Source organism: Miniopterus natalensis, chromosome 2, assembly GCF_054644295.1.
Source record: "Miniopterus natalensis isolate mMinNat1 chromosome 2, mMinNat1.hap1, whole genome shotgun sequence".
Lineage (NCBI taxonomy): Eukaryota > Metazoa > Chordata > Mammalia > Chiroptera > Miniopteridae > Miniopterus > Miniopterus natalensis.
In genome coordinates, this window is record NC_142082.1 from 133264984 (window position 1) to 133290050 (window position 25067).

Below are 25067 nucleotides of genomic sequence, written 5' to 3' on the forward strand. Positions count from 1 at the left end.
GTTATGATATTTTAGATTTGTCCTGTCCATGCACAACTCAGGGGGGTGAGCCTGTTACACTGAATTAAGTAATCCCCTTTCCCAAATCTCTCCTTCCCAGAATTCCTGTTGTACTTTCTGGCTTGCAAGGTCCCCTTTTCATGGTTCCTTTAGACAAGAAAACGAGGTTGTATTGGAGGTTAACCGTCTACATGACCACACGTCTACAATTGGGCCTGCATTGGAGGATATAGCTGTAAGCAGCAGCTCAGGAAATTTACCCCTTTATGGATTGCTTTCCAACTTCTGACTTCCTTCCACAACCCATCGTTTTTAGTTTTCAGGACCCTGAAGGTAGTTGCTTTATGAATAGTCTTGAGACTTTAGTTGTAATTCACAAGAGAAATAAACTGCAGTGGGATTTAGTGCCTAGATGGAACCAAAACCTTTTATCTCTCTGGGAAGGTTTTAAGTTACTATTTTAGAATTTCTATTTCTTCTGTCAGTTGTATTTATTCTGTCAGTGTTAAGGGTGAATTGTTTCTGCAAAATTCATATATTGAAGCCCTACCCCTCAGTACCTCAAACTTAACTGTATTTGTACAAAGGGCTTTTAAAGAGGTAATTAAGTTAAAAGGAGATCATTAGGGTGGGCCCTAATCCAAGATGACTGGTATCTTTGTAAGAAGACTAGAACAGGTGGGGACACCAGGAGTAAAAAAGTGATGGCCACAGGAAGAGGCAACGAGAGAAAACCTTTTAAACTTTCTCTTCTATATAAGCATTTGAAGTCACAGGTCTCCCTTGGAGGTGAAGATGTTCGAGCTTCACCTCACACACTTTCATGTAGTTTTCTCAACTCATCATGTTCACTTTCTAGATATCTTATTTATTGCTAATTATCTGGTGGTGAGAGAGCATACTCTGTATGCAACATACTGAAACTCAGTTATGGACCAGCATTTGTTGCGTGTAGTGTTAAGTGTCAATCATTTTATATTAATATATCCACACTAAATATATTCTGCTAGTGTTGGTGTGGTGTATAATTTTCTACTTTTTACTTATAATTTGTCTGGTCCTTACAGACAAATTATAAGTGTGTCTTTTGGTAAAAGCGTAGAGTTGGATCTTTTCTTTTTTGTCCTGTCTTACAATCGCTGCCTTATTTAGAGAGTTTGGTCGGTTACATCTGTAGTATTATTACTTCAACTCATACAATAGATACATGGCTCAAAACAGAATGTAACACTGAGTTTATAAATTGAAGAGTTCGATTTTACTAAAGCTACTCAATATTTATAAGTCCAAGAGGAATTCCATCTCAAAAAAATTGTAATTTCTCCATATTTACAACTTTTTTTTTGGTTTTCCTAAATGAGAACAGTTCTAAAATAATCCATGTTTGTAAGCTGCTTTGTCTTAAGTAATTTTCAGGACACTGATAATTCACCACAGGAATTAGGGAGTTTAGGGGATGAACAAGTAACTGGGCATCTTGAGCTTCTTGTGGGAAATGAGTTAAAAGGACATGATGGGATTAATGCTGATAAACTCAGAAAATTAAAAAATTGCCCACTTGATATAACAGAAAGAACATTCTCAGTATAAAAATGAAATACTTCCACTACTTATAGGGAGGACTCCAGGTCAGAAGAGAGCAGGTCCAGGGGAAAGAGTGAAGGCACAGTGTAAGGCCAGACATAAGCAGAGCACTTCAATACCCGAGGGCAAATTGTTTAAAGCCCAGGGCCCTAAGGATCAATGCACAGCGGAGGAGTAAGGAGGAAGGCCTGCTAACCTACAACGCTCCTGTATGGTTTAAATACTATAAAGAAGTTTTAACGAGAGACTTCTGTTTAAGGTGTTACAAAGTTTAAGAATCCTGAAAGATTTTAACTAATAATTTAAAAAGCAAGGTAATAGTCAAGGTTTAAAACAACAGTTTGGGAAATTCTAAGAATTTGTCATTACTGAGAAAAATGTAAGAATATACATTATGGGAAAAGGCTGTTGGGATATTTCCGTATTTATTGTTTTACTTTTATGAGTGCAGACTTAATTCCATTGCTTCGCCAAACTATATAGAACAAGCCAAAAGTTTCTGATATGCAGGAAAATTCTGAGCAAAATAAGCACCAACTTTAACCACGATTTTCTACAGTAGACATAGTTAATTAGCAATACAATTTAAACATTTAAAATATTTGATTTTATGCATATTAAAATGTGTAGTCTTAATTTTACAGTTAAAAGAACAATTTCTAGAGAGATAGCTGTATTCTTAGCTGCTTTGTATAATCACATTTAATAGACATTTCTAGAAAAAAATGACATAAAAACCCACTTGACTGATTTTCTCCATCTTTTGAAAACCTAGTCCAAAACATTATGTCAAATTTTAATTTTACTTTAAGTTTGTTCACTTTCTGAATTCCCTTAATAACCTAGAGTTTTTTCTTTTGACAACCCTGGCAATTTCCAGGCTCCCAAAGGCAGAGCTGGGATATAATTATACGATGGTATGATGTGAGGTGAGAATACATATATTTGTTAAAAATAATTTTTGTACCGTTTTACGTTATCCATTTTAAAATTCTTTACCCAATCATTAGCGCAAATAAGTCTTGATCAACATTTTATTTTTATAAAAAAAATATCTCTTTATTGATTTCAGAGAGAGGAAAGGAGAAGGAGAGAGAGAGATGGAAACATCAATGAGGAGAGAGTCATTGATCCCGCAACCCGGGTATGTGCCCTAACTGGGAATCGAACCCCGATCACCTGGATCCTAGGTCAATGCTCAACCGCTGAGCCACGCCCAGCCAGGCTTGATCAACATTTTAATTTTACCACGTACATTTTATTTCCCCAATTATGATATTTAAAAACCTCATCTATGTAGCTTATAAAAATTTGAATATACTAATCCAGTTTTAAATGAAAGTTTTGTTGCCTGAGCCTTTTGGAAATTTCTTTCTTAGTGCATAGTAAATATCAATTAAGCACATGAAAAACACAGATTGAATTGAAATGCCCCACAAGCTAGGATAATGCTCACAAAAAACTCTATGTATTTCTCATTAGAAAAACCTGATAATGAAACAATATAGTACAGCTCTGCAACTTCATATATGTCAGCAGGATACAAACAAACTCTCCTTTTCTCTTTCTCTATCCTCTGGCACTTGAAAGATTTGGGAGTTATCAACAAAATTATATTTTGAAGAGAAGCTGTATAGAAACAAAAACAAATTTATTTTAGAGTAAAAAATATGGAAAAAAAAATTCTAGTGCTCTTCTTTGGCTCTAAAAATGAAATTTTCCTTTCCTTCTCACTCTTCCAAGATTTTTTACTTATTACCCTTTCCCCTAATGTATAAGAATGCTTCACACTTCTACCTTAGAAACTGAACTGGGAGACGTGCTCATCCACACTGTACGAGCAAAGATCAGCAGCATATCAAGTAGGGAGGGTGGGAAGCAGGCAGTAATGAAACACATTGTAAACAACTTGAATAAAACAGACTAGCAGCTGGCCTGCTTTTGATGACGGCGACGCTCTGTGACAGTGCATCCCTCCTCTCTGGGGTGGAAGGCTTCGGATGGCATGCTCCCCCCGCCCTCTTTGGTAAGCCTCTGAACGAGACACCCAAAATCTCTCTCATAGTCTCCTGGCTTCTTTCTTATGTCTTTCCCTCAGTGAAATGATATACTTAATGAAAAAGCACTGTCTTCATAGTGTATCAATGGCTGATCTTCATGCCCAAATCAGCATTTTGTGTGGTTTTCATATCTATCTACTTGCTAGGAAAGCAAGGATAAAAGTAAGACTACTAAGACAACACAGGTTGTAAGAGAAAGCATTTAAATAAAAGGTCAGGCCACAGCTTTTTTACAGAGTTTAATTAAAACTAGAGTATAGGTGAAGAAAAAGTCCTGAAAATAAGGGTTGCATTTGGGGAAATATAAAGAAGGTCACACTTATGTTAGATGAACAAAATAAGGAAAAAATGTCATGTAACATTTAAAATTTAATTAAAATGGTAATAAATGTACCTAAGTTGAATTTTAAAAGGGAAGGTTAATCGATATTCCAGCTGGTATCTTTCTTATTCAACACTCAAATGCTGAGCTGAAGATACTTTTGGAAAAAAAAGTTATTAGACTTCCAGATGACTTTCTGTTTAGACTAAATAAGTCAGCAATGAGTACACCACACAGTTCATAAAGCACCTTCCCATAGAATACACGAGCCTTACGAGCTCTCAACAGTCCCGGGAGGCTGTAACAGTGGGAGGCGGTGCACACTGAGGATAAATTACTGGTTCCACCACATCGTAATTTGCGGACGTGGGAGTATTACTTAACTGCTTTGTACCTTGGTTTCTCCATATGAAAATGGGATGACTGTCCCTACCTCATAGCTATTGTGGTAAATGAGATAATACATAGGACACTTTAATATAGCACCTGGTCCTTGATGAGTGCTCAATAAATGCTGCTGTTATTGTTATCATTATTTTACGGGTAACAAAACAGACTTGGAGAGATTAAGTTTGAAGTCATATGTAGCAAAGCTAGAAGCAGAATTCTAGACTAGATATATTCCTACCACCCTGTATTACCGATGAATATCTACTTTTAGAGTATAGATTAGCTGTTTGCACAGTTTTACAGTTTTTTTTTTGCAGTTGATAATGCCATTTGAGTTTGACAAAGTCAATTGAATTAACATCGTTTCCAATGAAAAAACATACTTCTTTTAGTAGGAATAGAAGTTAATTACAGGCATTAAAAAGGAATGGTCTCTATGGAGAATTAGGGTGGAGACTAGAAACTAGGGGCTAGAAAAAGTTAACTCTGGCTTTTCTTTAAACTTCAGAAAAATGGAAATATAGTCTATTAGTTGGTAGACAGCAGAAAGACTGAAAGCTCTGTAACTACAGAGATACTTGTTTACTCTCAAGACTCTAGAAGTGATTATTAGGTGCACAAACACTGGTTTAATGAATGTTTAAATTTAAAAAATCAACTTTAAAACATCCTTAAACAGTAGGATTCACTTTGCTCTGACATGTTTTTCTTTCCATTTTTAACTATATGGTAACTAAAAAGTCTAGCATATAATCAGTCACCTACCCATAAAATCGGGGATTTTTATCAAAAGATTCAAAGTAAGAAATAAAAGACTAAATAAGGCCTTGAATAGCTTTATTGAAATCTGTATAAATAAACATGCACATTTCAAATGTAAACTCAAGTGAACTCAAGTGCAGACAAAATTTTAACCTCTGTCATGCAGGAGGTTAGTTTACATTAAAAAAAGAAAAAAAGAAAAAAGAAAAGAAAAACAAAAACAAAAGCAGCTTTTAAAATACCAGGATGTAAAACCAGCTTTAATATCAAGGTATAAAGCAAAGCCATGATCAACATACCTCATTTATTTATCCTGGTCAAATGCATTTTTTAAAACTTTTAAATGCTAACATAAATAAATAATTTACCAAAATGTGCACTCACAGAGTGAACTTTTATTTACAATACACAATTTATAATCTATTGTATTTGATTAGTTCAAGTGAAGAACATTATACTTTTTGCTTTAGTAACAGTAGGACACAAAGCAATTTTTCAGGTAGTCAACATGTGAAATGTGCCCCAGCATTTAGCTCTGTTAAAGGCAGTATTGTATGCCAATTGACAATACATTCTTTTCAACTAGACCAAAGGGGAAAAGCAGCAAATGAAAAATGTTTCAGATGTTCACACGTATTTTTGGCATCCTGGATCCTTAAATGTGGTGAACTAAAATCAAATTCAAGGTTTGTATGCCTTATATACTGTACAGGTTCTGACTCTGGAACATGCAAATGCCAATTCTCCTATAGCAAGTTACCTTCTGAGAAAAGCTGTAAGGCTATGGTGAATTCCATCAGGAACACACAAAGAAAGTTAACAGACCTACCTTTAAAGCCAATTGTCCAATAATGATTTAAAGGCCAGTATATGAAAAAAATTTCTCATCCTAAGCTTGATGTAATTATTACTATGGATACAGAATACTATTAAGTCTGTTCTTATAGTACAATAGTTGGGAGAGCCAAAAGTTGCCAAATTACCAAAAAATGGGGTAGAAAAAAACAGACAGCAAAAAATTTAATTCTGGACCAACATCAGCTTAAAGATATGCATTTTAAAGCAAGTCAAAAAGAATTTGAATGTCTAAGGAACAGATCCCAAGAGCTGTAAAAAATACTTACATTTAACTGAAAAATGACTTTAGATGGAGTATGAAATCTAGAACCTGTTTCCACAGTAGCGGTAAGATGATTTTTAATGATACTACAAAAGGAAATAACTTTTTCAAGACTATTTCTTGTATCATGATTTGGTTTTTTAATAGGCCCACACTGATTACTAGGGATAGTTTGAAAATTTGGTTTTCCAAGAATTCTACTGCAGTATTTATGCCACATTGATACTGCAGCTAAATATCATAGTAGTATATGTGGCAGACTAATGCACATGAACTAGATTATCCAAAAACTAAGTTCAGCCATAGTTTTCTTGCAGTATTATTAGAGCAAAATAAATGACCAACATCCACAAATTTAACATCTGTCATCAATTAACTCACATCCAAAAAATTAAAGAAAACATAATTCATCAAAACAGCAGCAAACTTAAAAGGGATTTATTTGTGATTTCCTATATATATTTAGCTTGTAAATACAAGACTGTAAATGTATTAAGAGACAATTTCTGTTAAAGTTTTCATTGTGTTTCACTTCAAGTACTGCACAAGTTAAAATCTGATAAAGGATTTACATTCAGTTATCTGAAACTCCTCATCTCAGACTTTTTGTTTAATGTGGTGGATAACTTCATTTCAATAGATACCACCAGCAGGAAAGTCTCTCTTTTATGGCTTCTAGGACTTTCATTAGTTAGTGTGCATACAGTTTTCGTTTTCTATATCATTGTCATTATCATTGCTATCTTCATCACTTTCTAACGGGATGCCTGCGGCAGCTGAAGCACCTTTAGTTTCTCGGTCAAGAGGGAAAAAGCCAGTTCCACTGAAAGTGTCTTGCCTCTGGTAGAAGAGCACATACGCTGCTTTGGACTGTTAAAACAAGCAAAGGATGTTAAAAAGGCCATGATTTTCAAAGGTCACATTAAATATAGTATACATTTGTAGTTGGTAACCAATTCTGGTGATAGGGTACAAATCAAATAAAAAATCCACACACAGTCAGATGGAAGTTATGAAAATTGATTAAATATGACTTCTACTTATAAAAAAGGAATGGTCACTGAAATTTTAACATTTTTATTCTCTTCTAAGTGAGTTGGACAGATAAATAAATGCCACTATAGTACAGATTAATCTAGTTACTCTAACATAAAGTAGAATTCTATGCCTTCTTTGCTCCTGTCTCTAAGGAAAAGAAGGGCTTCTTTCTAATCTAATCACATCATTCTATGTTTGCTGTAGAGTCCAACTTTTTCTGCTGTCTCAAGGCTATTGCTCCCTCAGTCATCATTGTGTATCTTTAATGAGTCCTTATTTATTGGACTTTTTGGCGTTAAGAGTCTTTCTCACAGCCAGGCTGGTGGTCTAATATTCCTCATTCACTCTCCTGCACACTCAATTCAATATGACCTAACTGCTGCCCCAACCATTTTAACAAAATGGTTTTCACTAGAGTCAATAACCTCCTACACACAAATTAAATAAATACCTTTTTTAGTTCTTTTAGTCAATCTCTCTGTAGCATTTAATGTTCTACTACTACTCTTCCTGCATCAAACCATTTTTAGCTTCTGTGATACCACTCTTCCTTAGATCTTCTATCTTTATAGTTTCTTCTGACTTTTCTGTGGGCCCATTAAATCCTGCCCTTTAAAAAAAATCATGTTCTGTCCTTAGCCCATCACTCTTTCTCAATCTGTATCTCTTCACTAGGTGACTCACTCAACCTATGGCTTCAACTGCTACCTAAGACCCACAGCTCAAATTTACAACTTAAGTTAGTTCTCACCCCTGAATTCTAATCCTATTAGTCCAAATACCTAAGGAGAATTTCCACATAGCTATCATACAGGTACTTCAAACTTCAACAGCAAATTTTCTTCCCATTGTTCCTATTTTGGTGAATAGTGAAGTGAGAGTCATCTTTAAATTTTTCCTCTTTGCATCTCTGTATCTGTATCTCCACTTATATATAATCTTAATCAAGTTCTTCTAATTCTATCTAGTAAATCTCATAAATCCATTCTCCTCTTGTCTATACACAATACTATCACTACTTTAAATTTATTTTTATTACTTTTAATAATTTTTTATTTTTCAATTAAAGTTGACATACAACATTATATTAGTTGCAGGTGTACAACATAGTAAATTTAGAAGCTTAAATTTCATGACAGCCTCCTTTCTGCTGGAGGCAGAATATGGTCTTTCTGCTTTTCTCAGTGCCTCCCAATTTATCTTCTACAGTGTTCTCAGACAGATGTTAAGATGCAAATTTAATAATGTTCTACTGCTTAACAATCACCTAATGCTTCTCACAGCTTTTAAAAAAATGTCTAAATAACGAAGAAAGTCATCTCTCTTGATCTGAGTTCCAAATTTAGTTAATTTCCGCCCTATATCCCTAACAAGAGACTTTTCTTTCAGTAATACCAAATTATTTGCTGTTCCCCTAAATGTCATGTTCTGTCATGCCTCCTTTCTTCTGTAGGTACTGTACTATTCTTTCTGTGTAGAATATTTGCTTCTTTTGTCTAATTTACTCCTATTTTTACTTGCAGACTCAGGTTAAACACTACTTTATGCAAAAAACTTCCCTGTATCAGTCTTGTCTCCTTTAAACCCCAAATCTGATTAAGACAACTGTCTCCTTTCTATGTAGCCAAGATATTTAATAGTACTTAAAAGGTTAATTTGCTTGTCTGTCATCTTTAAATTATAAACCTCTTGAAATCAGATATTTGTCTTTTAACCTTGCTTAGAACAGAGTCCTAAATATAGAAGCCACTCAAATACTTGTTGACTAAATGAAGAAACATCATTGTTAAGATGCAAAGTAACATCTAGCTCATATATTGTATGTAAATAAGATGTGTTATTTATCTGAAGGCAAGATTAGGGCAGTGTTGCTAATTCAGGGTGTTTTGGTTGCGAGATTAAACAAGAGAACAAAATTGAAAAGTGAGAGAAATGACTTGAAACCAGAAGTCTAAATATAATCTGGAAATGTAGTTAATTTAGGCATTCATACATTTCAAAAAATATTAAGAGTTCAAGTCTGATTTTTGTTATAGCTATAAGGAGATAAGCAACAATATATAATTTATATGTATATACATATACATATATTATATATACATACAAAATATTTGTAGGGAAACAACTCAGAATTATGTTATATCTATCTGTCCATCCAATGACAGGTTAAAACCATGCCAATAAATGGGCTCAGAAGTTTATTTTATTTTTTTAAAATATATCTTTATTGATTTCAGACAGAGGAAAGGAGAGGGAGAGAGAGATAGAAACATCAATGATGAGAGAGTCACTGATCGAGCCCACAACCTGGGCATGTGCCCTGACCGGGAATCGAGCCCCGATCGCCTGGATCCTAGGTCGACGCTCAACCGCTGAGCCACGCCCGGCCGGGCAGAAGTTTATTAATTTATAAACTTGAACAATTTAAGTTGAAGAATTTTAAAGTATTTTAAACTAAAATAAATGTGCCTCTGCCCTCAAGGAATATATAATTTAAACTTAGAAAAAAGGTAAAGCAGTCAGTACTTCCCACATCAACAGTAGACTTCTATACAGGAAATATGAGTAAATATTGTATTTCTCAATCTTTATAATACTGTGATCAGTAAGTAAAATTTATAGAAAGGTAAAACTCATAGAAAAATAAACCCTTATCAAGCAAGACTTAACTTTCTTAGAATATACTAGTCATCCTTTCATCAATCAATGTCTTATAATAAAAATCGGCTCTGATGGGAAGCAAAACAAACGTCAATATTTAGGCTCTGGCTATGGCTGATAAACTGATTCAAGTGTGACTAGATATAGCTTCCTAATTTTTCTACTACTAAGAAAACATTAAAGTAATAAATACAGAAGGTTAATTTTTAAAAAAATATATAATTTATCTAATTATGTCATTTTGAGTTTAAGTGTTTAACTGTCATAAAGGATAAGACTTTACTTTAAAAATCACATGTATGGTAATGCTCTTAAAAGACTTTTTTTTCTATTTTAGCATTCTGGCTTTAAGTAATCAACGTCTAGAGTCTATTTTCTAGAGGAAACTTTATATTATAAAAATAAGTTATTATTTTCCTTAGAAAAATCCAGTTTTCATGTTAAAAACTACCAGGAAAATTTTCACATTGCAATTTACACTTCTGTTAGTACGCAAATTTAGAAAACAAATTTCCACTTAGGGGACAATTTTACATTTCTTTAAATCAGAGCAAGTCTCTCTTAGCTATTAAAATTGCTAGAATACAGACTATAGTGTCCCATGGGCCCCCTTTAAAACAGTGGATTCCTTGATTTTCAGAGAATAAAAGACACACTTACCACAATTTGGTCTTCGGATGCAGTTGAGACACTACTGTCATCAAAGTAGTACCATTTTCCATCATCTTTATTTTTTGCAAAAGCAGTATCTAATAAAAAAACATAATCATATCTGTAACTGAAATGATTTATGGTTTCCTGGGGGAACCCTTAAAACCTTAAAATCATCTGTGTGAAGAATACTATTAAAATCACATGATAATCATCTCTATCAGGCCTATGTGTTACACATTCAACTGATTCCGTTGAGTAAAAGTTTTTAGAATAACTTCCTAAAATCTATATGCCTAAGATACTTTTCATGTAAGATGAATTTGTAACTTTTTTCATCCCAGGGACAAACAGAACAGATTTGTTATTATTTAATTCAGAGAATAACAATACTAATGACAACAAATGGTAATCAGCATTTATCACGTATCAGACACAGTGCCATGCACTTTCCATGCATTATTCATAAAGCAGGTATTATCATTATTATTCTTCTGATTTCAGAGATGGGGAAACTGAGGCATCAAGAAAAATTTAATTTGTCTGACAGTGTAGCTGTTAGGTAGCAGAGTTAGGATTCAGGTCTGTCTCAGACTCCAGTTTGAAACTTCAACTATAATTTAAATTTTTTATGACAAAATTTTCCAACACTATCTCACTAATTTGGAGTGGTTTTTATACTAGAATAATTTGCAGTCTTTAACAAAAGTACAGAGCAAGAGAAAGGTAAAAGGCAATTAATTAATTAATTTGCACAATTTTTAAAGATTTGCTTCATCTTTAAGGTTAAAAAAAAAAAAATGCCCCCTTTTCCCATCCTATACTTTGTATAAACTCCCTAATAACTGAGGAAACAAGTTGCAAAATGTCCTCAAAACAATTATGTGCTGTCACAGCTCCTAAAAAGTCACACTTTACAGGCCATGTGCTCTAAATAATTCTACCCCTCACAAAACAAATGTACTGTTATTCTGAGTGGAGCCTATTGTGGGCCATAAGTTTGTCAACTTGAACTCACAACTGATGCACTCACAAATTAAAAGAAACATTGTTAGGCTGAATAAAAAGACAAAATCTAACAATAGTATGGTTTATGAGAGAGAGACAAATCCTACAAAAAGGCATACAGAGTTTGCAAACTAAATGATATCAAAAGAAAGCTAGATAACATTTGTAATTCTGAGAAAAACAAAAGAGAAAAAGGAATGTGAAGTCCCAGTGAAAGGAACAATAAAGAGGGAAGAGCTACCCATCATAAACATAAATGCAACTAATAATGCGAAAAACAACACTTCAGTAGAATTCCTGAAAAACTCCTCTCAGAAATAGAATAAACATAAAAAATGACCAGAGGTGGTAGTAATTTGAATAGAAAATAACTGTTTTCAAGCACAGAAACATTAAGAATCAGGCCACTTATTAAGCCACATGAAAGCCTTAATAAACTCCTACGGATTAATATAATACAGACAAGGCTCATTATAAAATAAAATTAAGAACAAAAGGAGAGCTTTATAAAAACCATGTATTTAGAAAAACACATAACTGAAAATATTACATTCCAAATTTTATGTGATATAGATAAAGCAGTATTTAGAGGGAAATTTAGAACTTTTATTATAGCCTTCAACAGAAGGGAGAATGGAAAGTAAAATGCATTCAACCCAAAAAGTTGGGAAAAGAACAACAGAGGAAACCCAAAGTAACAAGAAGAAAAATATACCAAAGGGAAGAGAAGAAATCATGAGAGAAAATACATACATGTAATAACAAATAGGAAAATTTAATAAAATGAAAAGCTAATTCTTTGAACAGAGTAATAAGACAGACCTGAGAAGACCAACTAAAAAAAAAAAAAAGAGAGACAAAGGGAAAAATAGCATAAGAGTATTATAAACAACTATTTTCAAATAAATTGGAAAACATAGACATACTTTTAGAAAGATAGCAAATGCCACAATGTGCATGCACATTTTAGAAAAAGAAAACTGAATAGACTTCAAAAAGCATGATATAAATAAAAATGTTTAAGGCTGTAAAGCCCAGATAAGTGAATTTTTACAGGTTAATTCTAGTGGACTTTCATGAATAGTTAATTCCTACATAATGCTAGTTGCTTCAAGAAACAGATAAAATATCCCAGCCTTTTTATTAGGGTAGACATTTCATTTACGAATTGTAACAATCCTAAATAAAATTAGTTAACCAAGTCCAACTGGGTATATAAAAATATTAAAAGATAAGTAGAATTTTCCATGAATGCAAAGATGGTTCAATAGAAAAAATCTATCAGCTGAACAGTGTAGACTGGTAAAATCATCCTGGAGAGCCATTTGGCAGTACTTAAATATTCATGAAACAGCAATCTCACTTTTGGGCACGTAGCTCAAAGAAATTCTCAAAAAGGGGACCATAAAAAATGATGTTTATCAGTCTTATGGTGTTAGAAAGTTAAAGGCAATTTGTATGTCCACCATGAAGTAAAAAGAGAGATAAAGTATGATATATGTAAGTCATGAGTGTTTAGAAGCAATGGACTGTATGATCCATTTTAAGTGTTAAGAGAAAAAACATAAGATTTATAGTGCAGTACCAATCACGTAACTTAACAATATGCATGATTTATAAGAGCACATACATTAAACACTTTAGAAAGGGAAGGGAAAGGAGAATGGGGAAGGACAGTAGCCCTGATTAGACAAGTAACCTTCCTGTTCTTTGAACTGAGGAGTATGAAGAAGAACTCGATCCCTACACCTGATGTCAAAAAACACTCAAAAGCAAACTCATTCACTAGTCAGTATTTATTGAACAACCACTACATGTAAGACACATCTCACATTTTCCCTTTAAGAATAAATATCTTAAGGAAAAAAGTTTGGATTTATCAAACATCATCATTTTAGCAAAAAGGTAAACTGTCAACTTACAGTGTCCTCCTCCCATCCCTCCATAGTGGTTGGAAACAGCAATCAAATTATAGCGGCAAGGACCTGCATTTGGATTAATTAGGAATTCCGACATATCCAAGTCACTGTTTTAAAAACAGATCAAGTTAGTTTTATGTTTCCCCTAACTATAATGAATTCTATTCCCTTCTGTCAGTGTTGTTTGACATACATATATATATACATATATATATCTCCAGAGAAATTACTAAGAGCCAAAAAACTTTATAAAACAAATCATGTATATACTCCTGATTTGAATGTTTTGGCAAAAATTTTCTAACAGGTTGAGAATTTAAAAATTCTGATTTAACTATTGATTGTAGTTATTCAAATGTTTTTATGCTAATATATTTAATTTTCAGTATACATCCTATAGCTTACCATTACTTCTGGTTACTCTTTCGTACTTGCCTCGTTAAAAAACATTAATGATTTTAAACTTCTAATACATCTCTAATAGGTTCTAGATTATCATTACTTCTGGTTCTTCTTATATGCTATACACTTGAAAACTTTGATGGCTTATATTTTGTTAAAGAGAAAGTTACCATTTTTTGGTTCCATAATTGCAAAACATTTAAAATTTTATTTTTATTATTTTTAATCCTCACATGAGGATATGTTTCCATTGATTTTGGAGACATGGGGGGGGGGGCGCGGGAAGAGAAACATTAATGTGAGAAACATTGATTGGTTGCCTCCTGTGGACCCTGACCAGGCCCGCAACCTGGGCACATGCCCTGACTGGGAATCAGAGTCACAACCTCTCAGTGTACAAGATGACGCTCCAACCAACTGAGCCACTCCAGCAAGGGCAACAGTTTTAATTTTAAATTTATAATCACCAATTAGAACAAGCAATCCACAGAGTATTTTTAATATTGTTTCATCTTTGTATATACACCTGCCTTAAGCACTGTCTACTTATTAACTATATCAAGTAAATTTGGTGTAGAAATATCATGAAATATATAAGAATATTATCAGTGTTCTTTTAGCAAAATGGGAAAGTATGAAGTTCTTGTTGCAAAATTTTGTTTGATAAAGTCCTTACTGGACTACGTGAATGAGAATATAATATTCCCTCTTATCCTTCTGAATTCTCAATTATGTTTAGTGAAAGCTTAAAAAGAAAGGACTACAACGATGCTGCATCTCCAGACCGCTTTATACCTTTCTACGAATATGATGTCATACTCTGCACAATGCAATAAGAAAAGTGAAGGTGGGTGACACAATAGCACTACTGTATTATCCTTCTAAGCAATTCCATTATTCTGTTTTTATATATCACTTTAATCTTTTTTTAAAGGCATATTTAGGAATAATTGATAATACCTAGGAAAAACAAAATCACCAAGGTCCCATAAATATCTTAGGTTTATAAACAGAGCCAAATGAACCCATAATAATGTAATACAGAATGAGTTTTAGTCTTTTCTTTTTTTAAATATATTTTCTTATTGAAAAAAATCTCTAAGTAGGAATAAAAATTATTACTGATTCTTAAAAACTGTTAGAACTACTCAAAAATACATTCAAAAACTGAAACTGGGTCCAGTGCTACCTGATGTCTAAAAAATGTTAGAGCTGTCCAATGTTTATGAAGCATAATCAAAACTTACGTGATAGGAAAATCAACTAAGGTATCCAACTTGTCTCTCATGTATCGACTGTAAGAAAATCGCTTGAGATGTACCACAAGTACTGGAGGCAGGGACCATAAATCCAATTTCTTTGTGGCTTGCTGATGTTCTTTACAATTTGGGCAATACCTAAAAATAAAGAGAAACATTTAAAGCTTGATAGAGCTTTAAATTAAAACAATGCATATTAAAAAAAGTTTGAAAAGTTATGTATTTTTTTCAGTGTACAGTTACTGTATGCCTAATATACACCAGACTGAAATTCCTGTTATTATTTTTATATTTAATACATTTTCCAAATAGATTTAATTATTATAAACTAATATGTAAATAAGTATTCATATAAATGATGAGGGCTAGATTATTTACATTTCAGTATGTTAAAAAGACATGGATGTATTACAAAAATGTGCTGAGATATAGGTATTAGACAAAAAATCTCAAAATTTCTGGGCTCTAATGGAATTAAAGCAGCACAAAACATACTATAATTTTCCTAAAACAGTTTCTCTCAAAATGGCAGCACAGCTAAAAATTCTCGAAAGAAAGTAACTAAAATGAATTATTCATAGTAAAATGGCTATTACAGAAAATATACTAATAGAATTAAAGCTTAACATTATATATTATAAATATATATAATAAAATATCATATAAAAATGCTTACTATTTAAAATATCAAAGGGAATTTAGTTATCACCTTTCTAACTTGATGTACCACATACCTCAGTATAAATCCTTAAAAAAAATTAGAAACAATTATTTAACTTTGTTTCTTACCAGGGATCTTCAGCACCTAGCTTTTCTTTTGTTGTAAAAAGCTCAATGCAATCTTTTAATTTCACAAAGGGTTTTTTAGGCGGTTTATATTCCACACTTTCATGTTTTTCAAAATCCTAAAGAGAAGTATTTCTTGAGTTAAGAGAACAAAACTCATTTTAGTGATACCATCTTACTATGAATAGTAATGAAAAACTCCTAAACTTTCTCAAAAGAATCAGAAAGGTTATTCCAGGCTGAGATTTACATCACTTTCTAAATAACTCCTGTATACACACCTAAAAACAACTAAAAAGTATAAACAGAACGCATGTTTAAAACCAAAAACTGTTTTCTAGTACATAACCAACCAACTTTATCCTGGCAAAATAAACACATCTGGTAGGAGCAAAAGAATGTTAAAAAAAAGTGATCAACATGGAAAAGGTAAAAAAGTAATGAGTGATGACATACCTCAGCTGCATTTTCATCAAAATATCTTTTTTTCAAATCAGGATCCCAATCCAAAGCAAGAAAAGATCTTTCTAAGGTGGAAAACATATTTTTCTTTAAAATTTAATATGTCTTAATGTTAAAGTCAATGCATTTTAATGTTAAAATTTACATGAGAATAAACAAATAGCAATCTTTTTTACTTTTATTAGGTGATTAGGACAAATTGCTGTTTCCAAGGCCATTAAAATATTTTAGGAGTTAAAAAATACAACAAAACTTAAGCATAAGTCCAACCTTTATTTAAAAAACACTGACATGTATTTTAGTATACTTAGAAATTACAGCTTTACATTTAAGATTTTAGATAAGTAAATACTAAAATTCAATTGTTGAATTTTGTGGTTTTCATCTAAAAAAAATAACATGCTTTTTGCTCAAGTTTAGTGTTCAAGCAAATACTTACCATCTAGCCTAAGCTGCCTATCATCAAATCTTATGTGCCTGGTATCATCTTTGATGTAGTTGATATCAGTATTGCCTAAGTTGTTAAACTGGAATGTAAACAATCGTTTTTTGTGTCCCGTGAGTTGACCTTTGCAAGTTTCTTCAGTACATAACCCATTTTCAGAATCATTATCTCCTCCAACTGAATCTTCAGACTGACTGTTTTCATTCTCAGAGGGAAGTTCTTGATCTTGGCTGGATTCATCATCTGGCTCATCTGTTTCCATTTCACCTAATTTTAGATATTAGAAATCTTCAAGTAAACTCAGTGTTACATTAAAAAATTATTAACAACAACATTATTTTTCCAGGCTTGCAGATATTTTTTAGTTCCTTAATCCCTATCCTCTCAACTTTACTCTGAGGCAATAATCCAGATGAAAGTTTTTACAGTTTAATAGAAGAAGCCTTACTTGGTGAGCCTTCTTCATGTATGCCATTTGGGCCATTCCCATTAATATTTTGGTCCTTACAGCAGTGTAGGGATCCTTCAGTGTCTTCAGTTTCAGTAGATATTTTGACATATCGGCTTAAATAAAATCAGAAATCAAACAAGTTCAGTTCTATAAAGGTAAAACTTCATAAGTTTTCTATTTTTTCAAAAAAATAGAACTTTTTAGTGCAATAACCGTGGTCATTTAGAAGATTCAAGGATAAATTCAGACTCAAGATAAAGTTCCATATGTGTAACTGACCAATCATGTGTTTTGGTTGTCTTTATAAAAAGTTAATTTGTCTGTCTTGGGTTTTAACATTTTTTTATATGTTAAAAATTTGTGGCAAATAATTTCGTAACTTAAAAATATTATTATATAAAAATCCTCAGATTAAATATATGTACTATTGCTAAGATAATTATAGTTGTGTGATATAATCTTTATGTATGGGTTATGGAAGTACAATGATTAAAACAGGTATCTAAGAATACTAAATATGTCAGCTATAAAGGACAAAAGAAAGGGATCAAGTGACATTTTTGATTACCTTAAAATTCAAGTCAAATTTTTAGGAAGGCAAAAAGTGGTTGCCTTACAATACTACCAACCATGGAAGTTTATCTTTTTAAATGAAACTATTTATTTGTATGAGTTCTTGAACTAGCAGTGTGTATAAAGAAATGAAACATCTGACACTTGTTATAATTTCAGAGTGTATACATGATAAATTTTTATTTTCTTTCGTTAACTTTTGGTGTAAAACAGCTAAAAGAATTCATGCTTCCTGGGTTTGAAATTACCTCAGTAATGTTTTACATGATCAAGAAACTTGATTAGACTACACTTTGATTTTTAAAATTGCTACCTGTCTAAACAAAGTTGATATAAGACAGACTCACCTAATTGTATTCTGATAGTACCATGCACATTTACTTTCTTTATTTTATATTGTCAATGTAGAATTATCTGACACTTACCACATTCTCAAAAGCAGGAGATTATAGAGCTTATCTTCAGTATTGTTTCGTGGTACAGCCATAAGAAAAGGCTGACCAAAAAGGGAAGAACCAGTATGATGGGTATAACTTGAGTGTCTAAATTTTTCTCTTAGGCAAACAGGAATAATCACATGCTCTGTATCTTCTGTCCTATTGATGTTAATTTCAAACCTACAAAGACAAACTGATCATAAATTTTGAAAACTTTTATGCTAGTCTTTTTGAATTTTTTCTCAAGTGATACTCTGCAAAGTGAATTTTATACTTACACATAAATATCATCTCGCTCCATAATACTACTAAGGTTTTCATCCATTGCAAATATTCTGTGAAATCTATGATTGTATATATCAGTAACTATCATCTAAAAAAAAACAAATTTCTATTGAGCTGGTTTTACAACACTGCAAAACTAAACTTCGACTTACATACTTCAAACCCAGAAACATCTTACCTTATCTGCAGGTACTCCTGATAAAGCAGACAATGCTGTACAAAGATCAAGTATATTTCCAATTTTGGGAACAATCACTTTGTACTAAGAAACAAAAAAAAAAATTGCAATGGATGTATTAGTTTGCAAAAAATATTCAGTATATGAGACTGGCTTCGCGTTTGCTTCCTCACATTCCGCTGGCATTTGGCTCACAGTGTCTCCAATCTTACCAACATCCTGGGTTAATGAAGTCCATATGGATAATTTGTCTGTGCCTTATTGTTCTTTGGCTCCTCAATTCAAAGACCTACACTTCCATTCAACTGTAGTTAACTTCTTGGACCTTGTCATAACCTGCTCTAACTCTGACAGCTTAAACTCCTAACATGATACTGTCTAACCATACTTACTTTTCCTGGAAACTCATCATTTCCTATTCTTGCCTTGCACTGAGTTCTTGTCCTTTTAATTCTGAAATTTCCCCTGTTAACTAGCTCCTGTCTTCATGCCCTTCTACCCAGAGACCACATGATTCCTCACCTCAACTACTCCATTACAAAACCTTTAGTTATTTGTTATTCAGTTTTATTCTTGCTATGCTTTCTTAGAGCTGTTCACATACACTGGAGAAAACTGCCCAACTTTAAAGATTGGTGCACTACAAATTCACAGTGCCCCATCTCGACTGATCCCTCAACATAAGCCAGAAATTCTCTGGTGTATCCCTTATTTGTTTATTCTCTCAACAACTATTTAAAACCCTCAGCACTCCTTAGGCTTCCTATTTCACCACTTCTCCCTTCACTATCAGAACACCTATTTCACCAAGAAAATTAGAGGCGACTGAAGAGGAAAATCTCTAACTTGCTTCCTTCCTAAAAACTTGACTGTAAAAGGTCTTTTTCTGTCTCATTCAACACATGTAAAGAGAACCGGGTGTTATTCTTTCCATTCGAGGCTAACCCTAGCATCTATGCTCTGAATCTCATGCTCTTCTGCTTCTTTTGGAACCTAAACCCAGCAATTATCCTTTATTTCATTTTATTTTGAGTCGTACGTAAACACTGGAATATAAATAAATCTCTTGAATAACAGAACAAAATAGTCTGTCATTGTTTTCCCTCTAATTATCTCCCCTGTCGTTTGTCATCTGATAAAAAACATTGTTAAAAGTGGTGTCTACACTGACTATTGTAACATCCTTACCTCCCACTCATCAATCAAACCACTCTGGCTTCTGGCTTCACCTCTTTTTTTTTTTTTTTAAATATATCTTTATTGATTTCAGAGACAGGAAAGGAGAGGGAGAGAGAGAGAGATAGAAACATCAATGATGAGAGAGTCATTGATCGGCTGCAGCCCGCAACCCGGGCATGTGCCCTGACTGGGAATCGAACCCTGATGGCCTGCATCCTGGGTCAACGCTTAACCGCTGTGCCATGCCCAGCCGGGCTTCACCTCTTTTTTTAACCTGCTTCCAATGTTGTCAAAACTATCATACAACCAAGACTTTATCAGTCCATATTTTATTGACTTCTCCAGGATGATTGCTGACGACTCTGTCCTTTAGAAATTTCCTTTCCCTACAACACTATTACTTCTTATTCTTTTTTATTGCTCTGGTCACACCTTCTTCTGAGGCTCTCCTCTAACGTCCTTTAAAGTTTTATACTTAGCAATCTTCTTGATTCTATATGCTGTCCTTGGACAAGGTGACAATATATCCTGGTTTGCTTTGGCCAGTCCTGGATTAGCTTCTTGATCTGGTATAATTAATAGTAACAGTCCCTTTTATTTTTAAAAGAGTTTAGGTTTCGATGACAGATTACCTTAGCACTAGGTAACCTCATATTTTTAAGACATTCACTACCATCTTCATAGAACACACTACACAATTTATACCTCAAGCACAGACCTCTCTCCTCTAGTTTAGATCCATAAACTCAATGCCTATGATATCTCTACTTAAATTTTCCTCATGCATCTCAACAGGTCCAACACTAAATTCAGATTTAGGTCATGTAAGGTCAACATAGCTAATAAAAAGTTTCTTCTTAAACCTTTCTTCTTTATATCCCATTAAAACAAGCAGCACCACTGTCCCCTCAGTTTTCCAATCCAATAAACTTGACATTATCTTTGAATATTATTCAACATTTTCACCTCCTATATTCAACTGGCTCTTCTCTAAGCTTAATTTTAAGAGTTCGAGCCCTTGTCATTTGTCATCTGATCATTGCAAAAACCTCTTCTCTGGTATTAGTCCATCTGATCTAAGCCTTTCAAATCCAATTTTTGCACTAGCCAGAGTTTTCTTTCTCAAATACAATTCTGTCCACTTAATCTCTCTACTTAATAGTCCTTAATGGCTGCCCTAGTCTTTAGTGTAAATCCAAGCTTCCTATCATGGCATCAAGGTTCTTTGTGATCTAGCTTCTGCTTAACATATTATTTACTTGCAGTTTTGCCTTCAGCCTTTTTACATGACTCTCTCTTGGTCTACAATGCTTGTGGATTCCACACAGGATCACCGCCAGTTTGGGCAGGTTACTCTTTTGTACACTCACCAGCTCCTAGTCACAGCATGTTTAACACTGTAAGACAAGCTTTCTGAGAACGAGGACTAGGAGCCCTTTTCTATTTCCAGCCCTGACACAGTATGAGAATCTAATGCAGGGATCAGAACACGTATTCACGTTCAATACAATTACTAATAAAATTCTATGACCTAAATCAATTTCAGTGATAGAAAACACAAGTAGGCTAATTCAGCTAATTTTCCTTTCCTCTCTGCTGGTTAAAGCATAGAGTTATGAGTATATCATTTTGTATTTGTGCTGTTGCTGCCTCCAAGAGGAAAAAACGAGCCCAATTCCTCTGTGCTGACCATGGCTTTAACTCCACAAATTTATATTTTTGGTCACCAAATGAGAAAAGAGGTAACTTAATAAAATCCACACTGCTGGAAATATAATTAAAAACCCATATTATGGAAGAACATTCAACACATACCTTTTAGGCTAATGTGTAACCTGAATGCAATCTTTATAATACAGATTATTTTACATTATTGGGATGGGAGAGTGCTGCCTTTAACAAATGTGCTATAGAGAACGAATATCTACATTTATTTATTTTTTGTTGCAATAAAATTTTTATTCATTGTTATAATTATACTCCTCTTTTATTCCATTATACTCACTGGCATATATTTGTAAAGTCACGAACTAGAGAGGTAAGTGTAGTTTAGCACTGCTATCGATTTCCTCCATTGAAAAAGATGTTAACAATCTTATAAACAAGTGAGTAAGTGAGTAGCTAAAGGATGTCATTTTAGAAATGTGAACATATATTCCCCTGGCCAGAAAGAAAAGCAGGTCTCTATTGGCCCTGATCATGGATTAGGGCAAGTACCATGTTTCTCTTGCTCTCTATAACACTCAGCACTACTGGGTGAAATACTGACATGAGGGTACCAAGTTCAATGAGTTCATGAAGAAAATAAAAAGCAGCAGCAGCAAAAAAAGAGGTGAAATTTGTATAACTAAATACATAATTAGTCTCTACTGGACTTTACTTTTAATGAAAGAACCATATTTTTATGAACACTTCGTATACTGTGCCCTTGTTGACAGTAAATCTAAACATTTCCACTAAATGAACAGTAGCATTAAAATTTTATTCAAAGTATACCTTTCATGTAGATTTCATAAATATTGTTATGGGTTGAATTGTATCCCCTCAAAATTCATATGTTGAAGCCCTAACCACTGATGTGATGGTATTTGGATATAAAGCCTGTGGGAGGTTTAGTTTGAAGAAACCATACAGGTGGGGCCTCAGCATGGTATCAGGACCCTTATAAAACGAAACACTACAGAGCTGTGCATGTGCTCTCTCTCCCCCTGCCATGTGAGGATACAGCCAGGAGGAGGCTGTCTGTAGACCAGGAAGAGTCTGCAGTGGAAACCAACCATGCTAGCACTCTTATCTTAGTCTTCTATCCTTCAGAACTGTGATAAAATGAATTTCTGTTGTTTAAACCACCTAGTCTATGGTATTTTGTTATGGCAGTCTGAGTAAAGTAATACAACTATTATGCTCTAACAAACTGTACTATCTGGCTGGACCCTAAGCTAAAGATCTTTAATAAACAATCTTCTATATTAGGAACCATGTCTGCTTTGTTTGCCAAAGCTTTATACCCAGTAGATGCCCAATATATATCTGAATGAATAAAATTTTTTTTAATGAGTACAGAGCAGTAAAATAGTTCAATTAAAAAAAAAAATCTTTATTATTGATTTTGAGAGAGAGAGAGGGAGAGAGAAACATCAATGTGATAGTAAAACACCCTTTAGCTGCCTCCTGCACACCCCCTACCAGAGATTGAGCCCGTAACCCGGGCCTGTGCCCTGACTGGGAATCGAACTGGCAACCTGTCAATGCACCAGATGATGCCCAACCAACTGAGCCACACTGGCCAGGGCTGCATGAATAAAATTTTTGAAAACTACTGCTGTACCAGTACCTATAATCATGAGGGTTGGAAATACAAAGATTTACAAAATCCATACAAAGATATTTGCAATATCTTCAAAGAACTCATGGTCTAGAGGAGAAAATATAAATCAAAATCATAATGATATTTGATAAGTGCTATAATAGAATTTAGGAGAACAGAAGGTAGAAGAGAAAGTAACTACTTTTATTATGGTGGGTCTAGTGTCGGAACCGAATTCACTGATTACTAAAGGAAGAAAATACGGTGCTTTGCTCCACAAAATGTAAAATAATCCAATGTAACAGTAGGCAATGTGAAATCAGTCAGGCATTGATATGAAGACCCAGCATAGGGCTCTTGAATAGAATAAGCAATATTTGATATTTATCATATTACACAGAGATTCATTTTGAGGCAAGAGCACATTAATTATTAAGAATAAGTTTGTATTTGCACAAGAACAAACGTACCAAGGTCTGAGGATTAAAATAGCATCAATTATTGACAAAATGTTATGATCCAGATGAACATGGTAGCTAGATTTTCTCCATAATACTTTCACAAAAGAATGCAAAATAAATTTAAAAATAAATAAAACCACACCAAAAAAAAAAAGAGCAATATTTGATATTCCAAACAATTAAAAGATTGGAAAATTATTGAAGAAAGTATTTTAGTCTAACTATATTTCCATTTCTCTCCCAAGTTCTTAAGATGTCTAAAATGTACATGTATTTAAATTTACAATTATCTTATATCCTGAATCAAAATGCATTGTAGGTATTAGTTTTTTTCCAAAGGCCACTAGGAAAATATTATAATTAACATTAAAAAAAGTTCAAATTGGAAAATAGGGAAAATAGTACTATGTTATTAATCTCTGTAAGTAATGTTCACCCCAACATTGTAAAATCAAACAACCTCTCATTTTCCTTTGATAAGAAAAAGCCTTTGAGAATTTTGTTTTTACATGACAAATAATGATACTTTGCACATCCCTAACCCTTTCAAGTTTCTAAAAAGTTATACTAATTTTCAAAGTATTTAGTTTATAAAATCTTACATAACTAAAATTATTATTATTAGACTGTGCTTGAGGAATAAGGACTCAATACTAATTTTTTATAAAAATAGAAAATGCAAAAAAAAAAAAAAATCATTACTTACCTGCATAGGTTTGGTAAGTGGGTCCATTCTAACTAAATAAACTTCCAAGGTACGCTCTTTTTTCATGGGCAATGGAAGTGTCAAGTAACAAAAAGGATCAAATGTTACTGAAATCTTAGCACATTCAGGACAAACTAGAGTTGACTTGAAAAGGCCATGAAATATATCTACTATGATAGAATCATTTCTTTTTAAATGGTTTTCCCAGGCTTCCTCAGCAACTACCTATAAGGAAAATAGACACATATTACACAGAGATGTTACATTATTAAAACAATGGTGACAATAATATCATTAAATTTACCTTATCTGGCCTTCCATCAGCATCTTTTAATTGTATATATGGTTTTTTCCTAATTCTATTCAAATCCTCATGTAGTCCATCTAATAGGAAAGCTAATAGTTCTTGACAGTCCTGTTGCTGGTATCCAGAGAACTGTGGTGCGAAACGTCCTACCTGTGTCTGTAAAAAAAGCAAAACTATAAAATCTGTGTAGAGACAAGACTGATTTAAAAAAACCCCATAATTAATTCTCATTATTCATGAATTCCTATTTGTGAATTCACCTCCTTGCTAAAATTTATTTAAACTCAATCAACTTTTGACACTTTTATAGTCAT

At 33.3% G+C, this 25067-nt stretch overlaps 1 protein-coding gene across 3 annotated transcripts in view; it reads right to left on the reverse strand.

Annotated features, from left to right (window-relative positions):
- Positions 1-5493: 5493 nt before the first annotated feature.
- USP15 (ubiquitin specific peptidase 15) overlaps positions 5494-25067 on the reverse strand; it is a 107644-nt gene continuing 88070 nt past the window's right edge. For all 3 annotated transcript variants that reach the window (XM_016224459.2, XM_016224458.2, XM_087814572.1), the window contains 13 exons: positions 24751-24909; positions 24447-24671; positions 18794-18877; positions 18609-18703; positions 18319-18510; positions 17318-17433; positions 16864-17136; positions 16419-16489; positions 15966-16081; positions 15165-15314; positions 13519-13622; positions 10598-10686; positions 5494-7108 (listed from right to left, as the gene is read on the reverse strand). In XM_016224459.2, coding sequence (XP_016079945.1) covers positions 6926-7108; positions 10598-10686; positions 13519-13622; positions 15165-15314; positions 15966-16081; positions 16419-16489; positions 16864-17136; positions 17318-17433; positions 18319-18510; positions 18609-18703; positions 18794-18877; positions 24447-24671; positions 24751-24909 — 1857 coding nt within the window. In that variant the 3' untranslated portion in view covers positions 5494-6925. The remainder of the gene's footprint in view (positions 7109-10597; positions 10687-13518; positions 13623-15164; positions 15315-15965; positions 16082-16418; positions 16490-16863; positions 17137-17317; positions 17434-18318; positions 18511-18608; positions 18704-18793; positions 18878-24446; positions 24672-24750; positions 24910-25067) is intronic.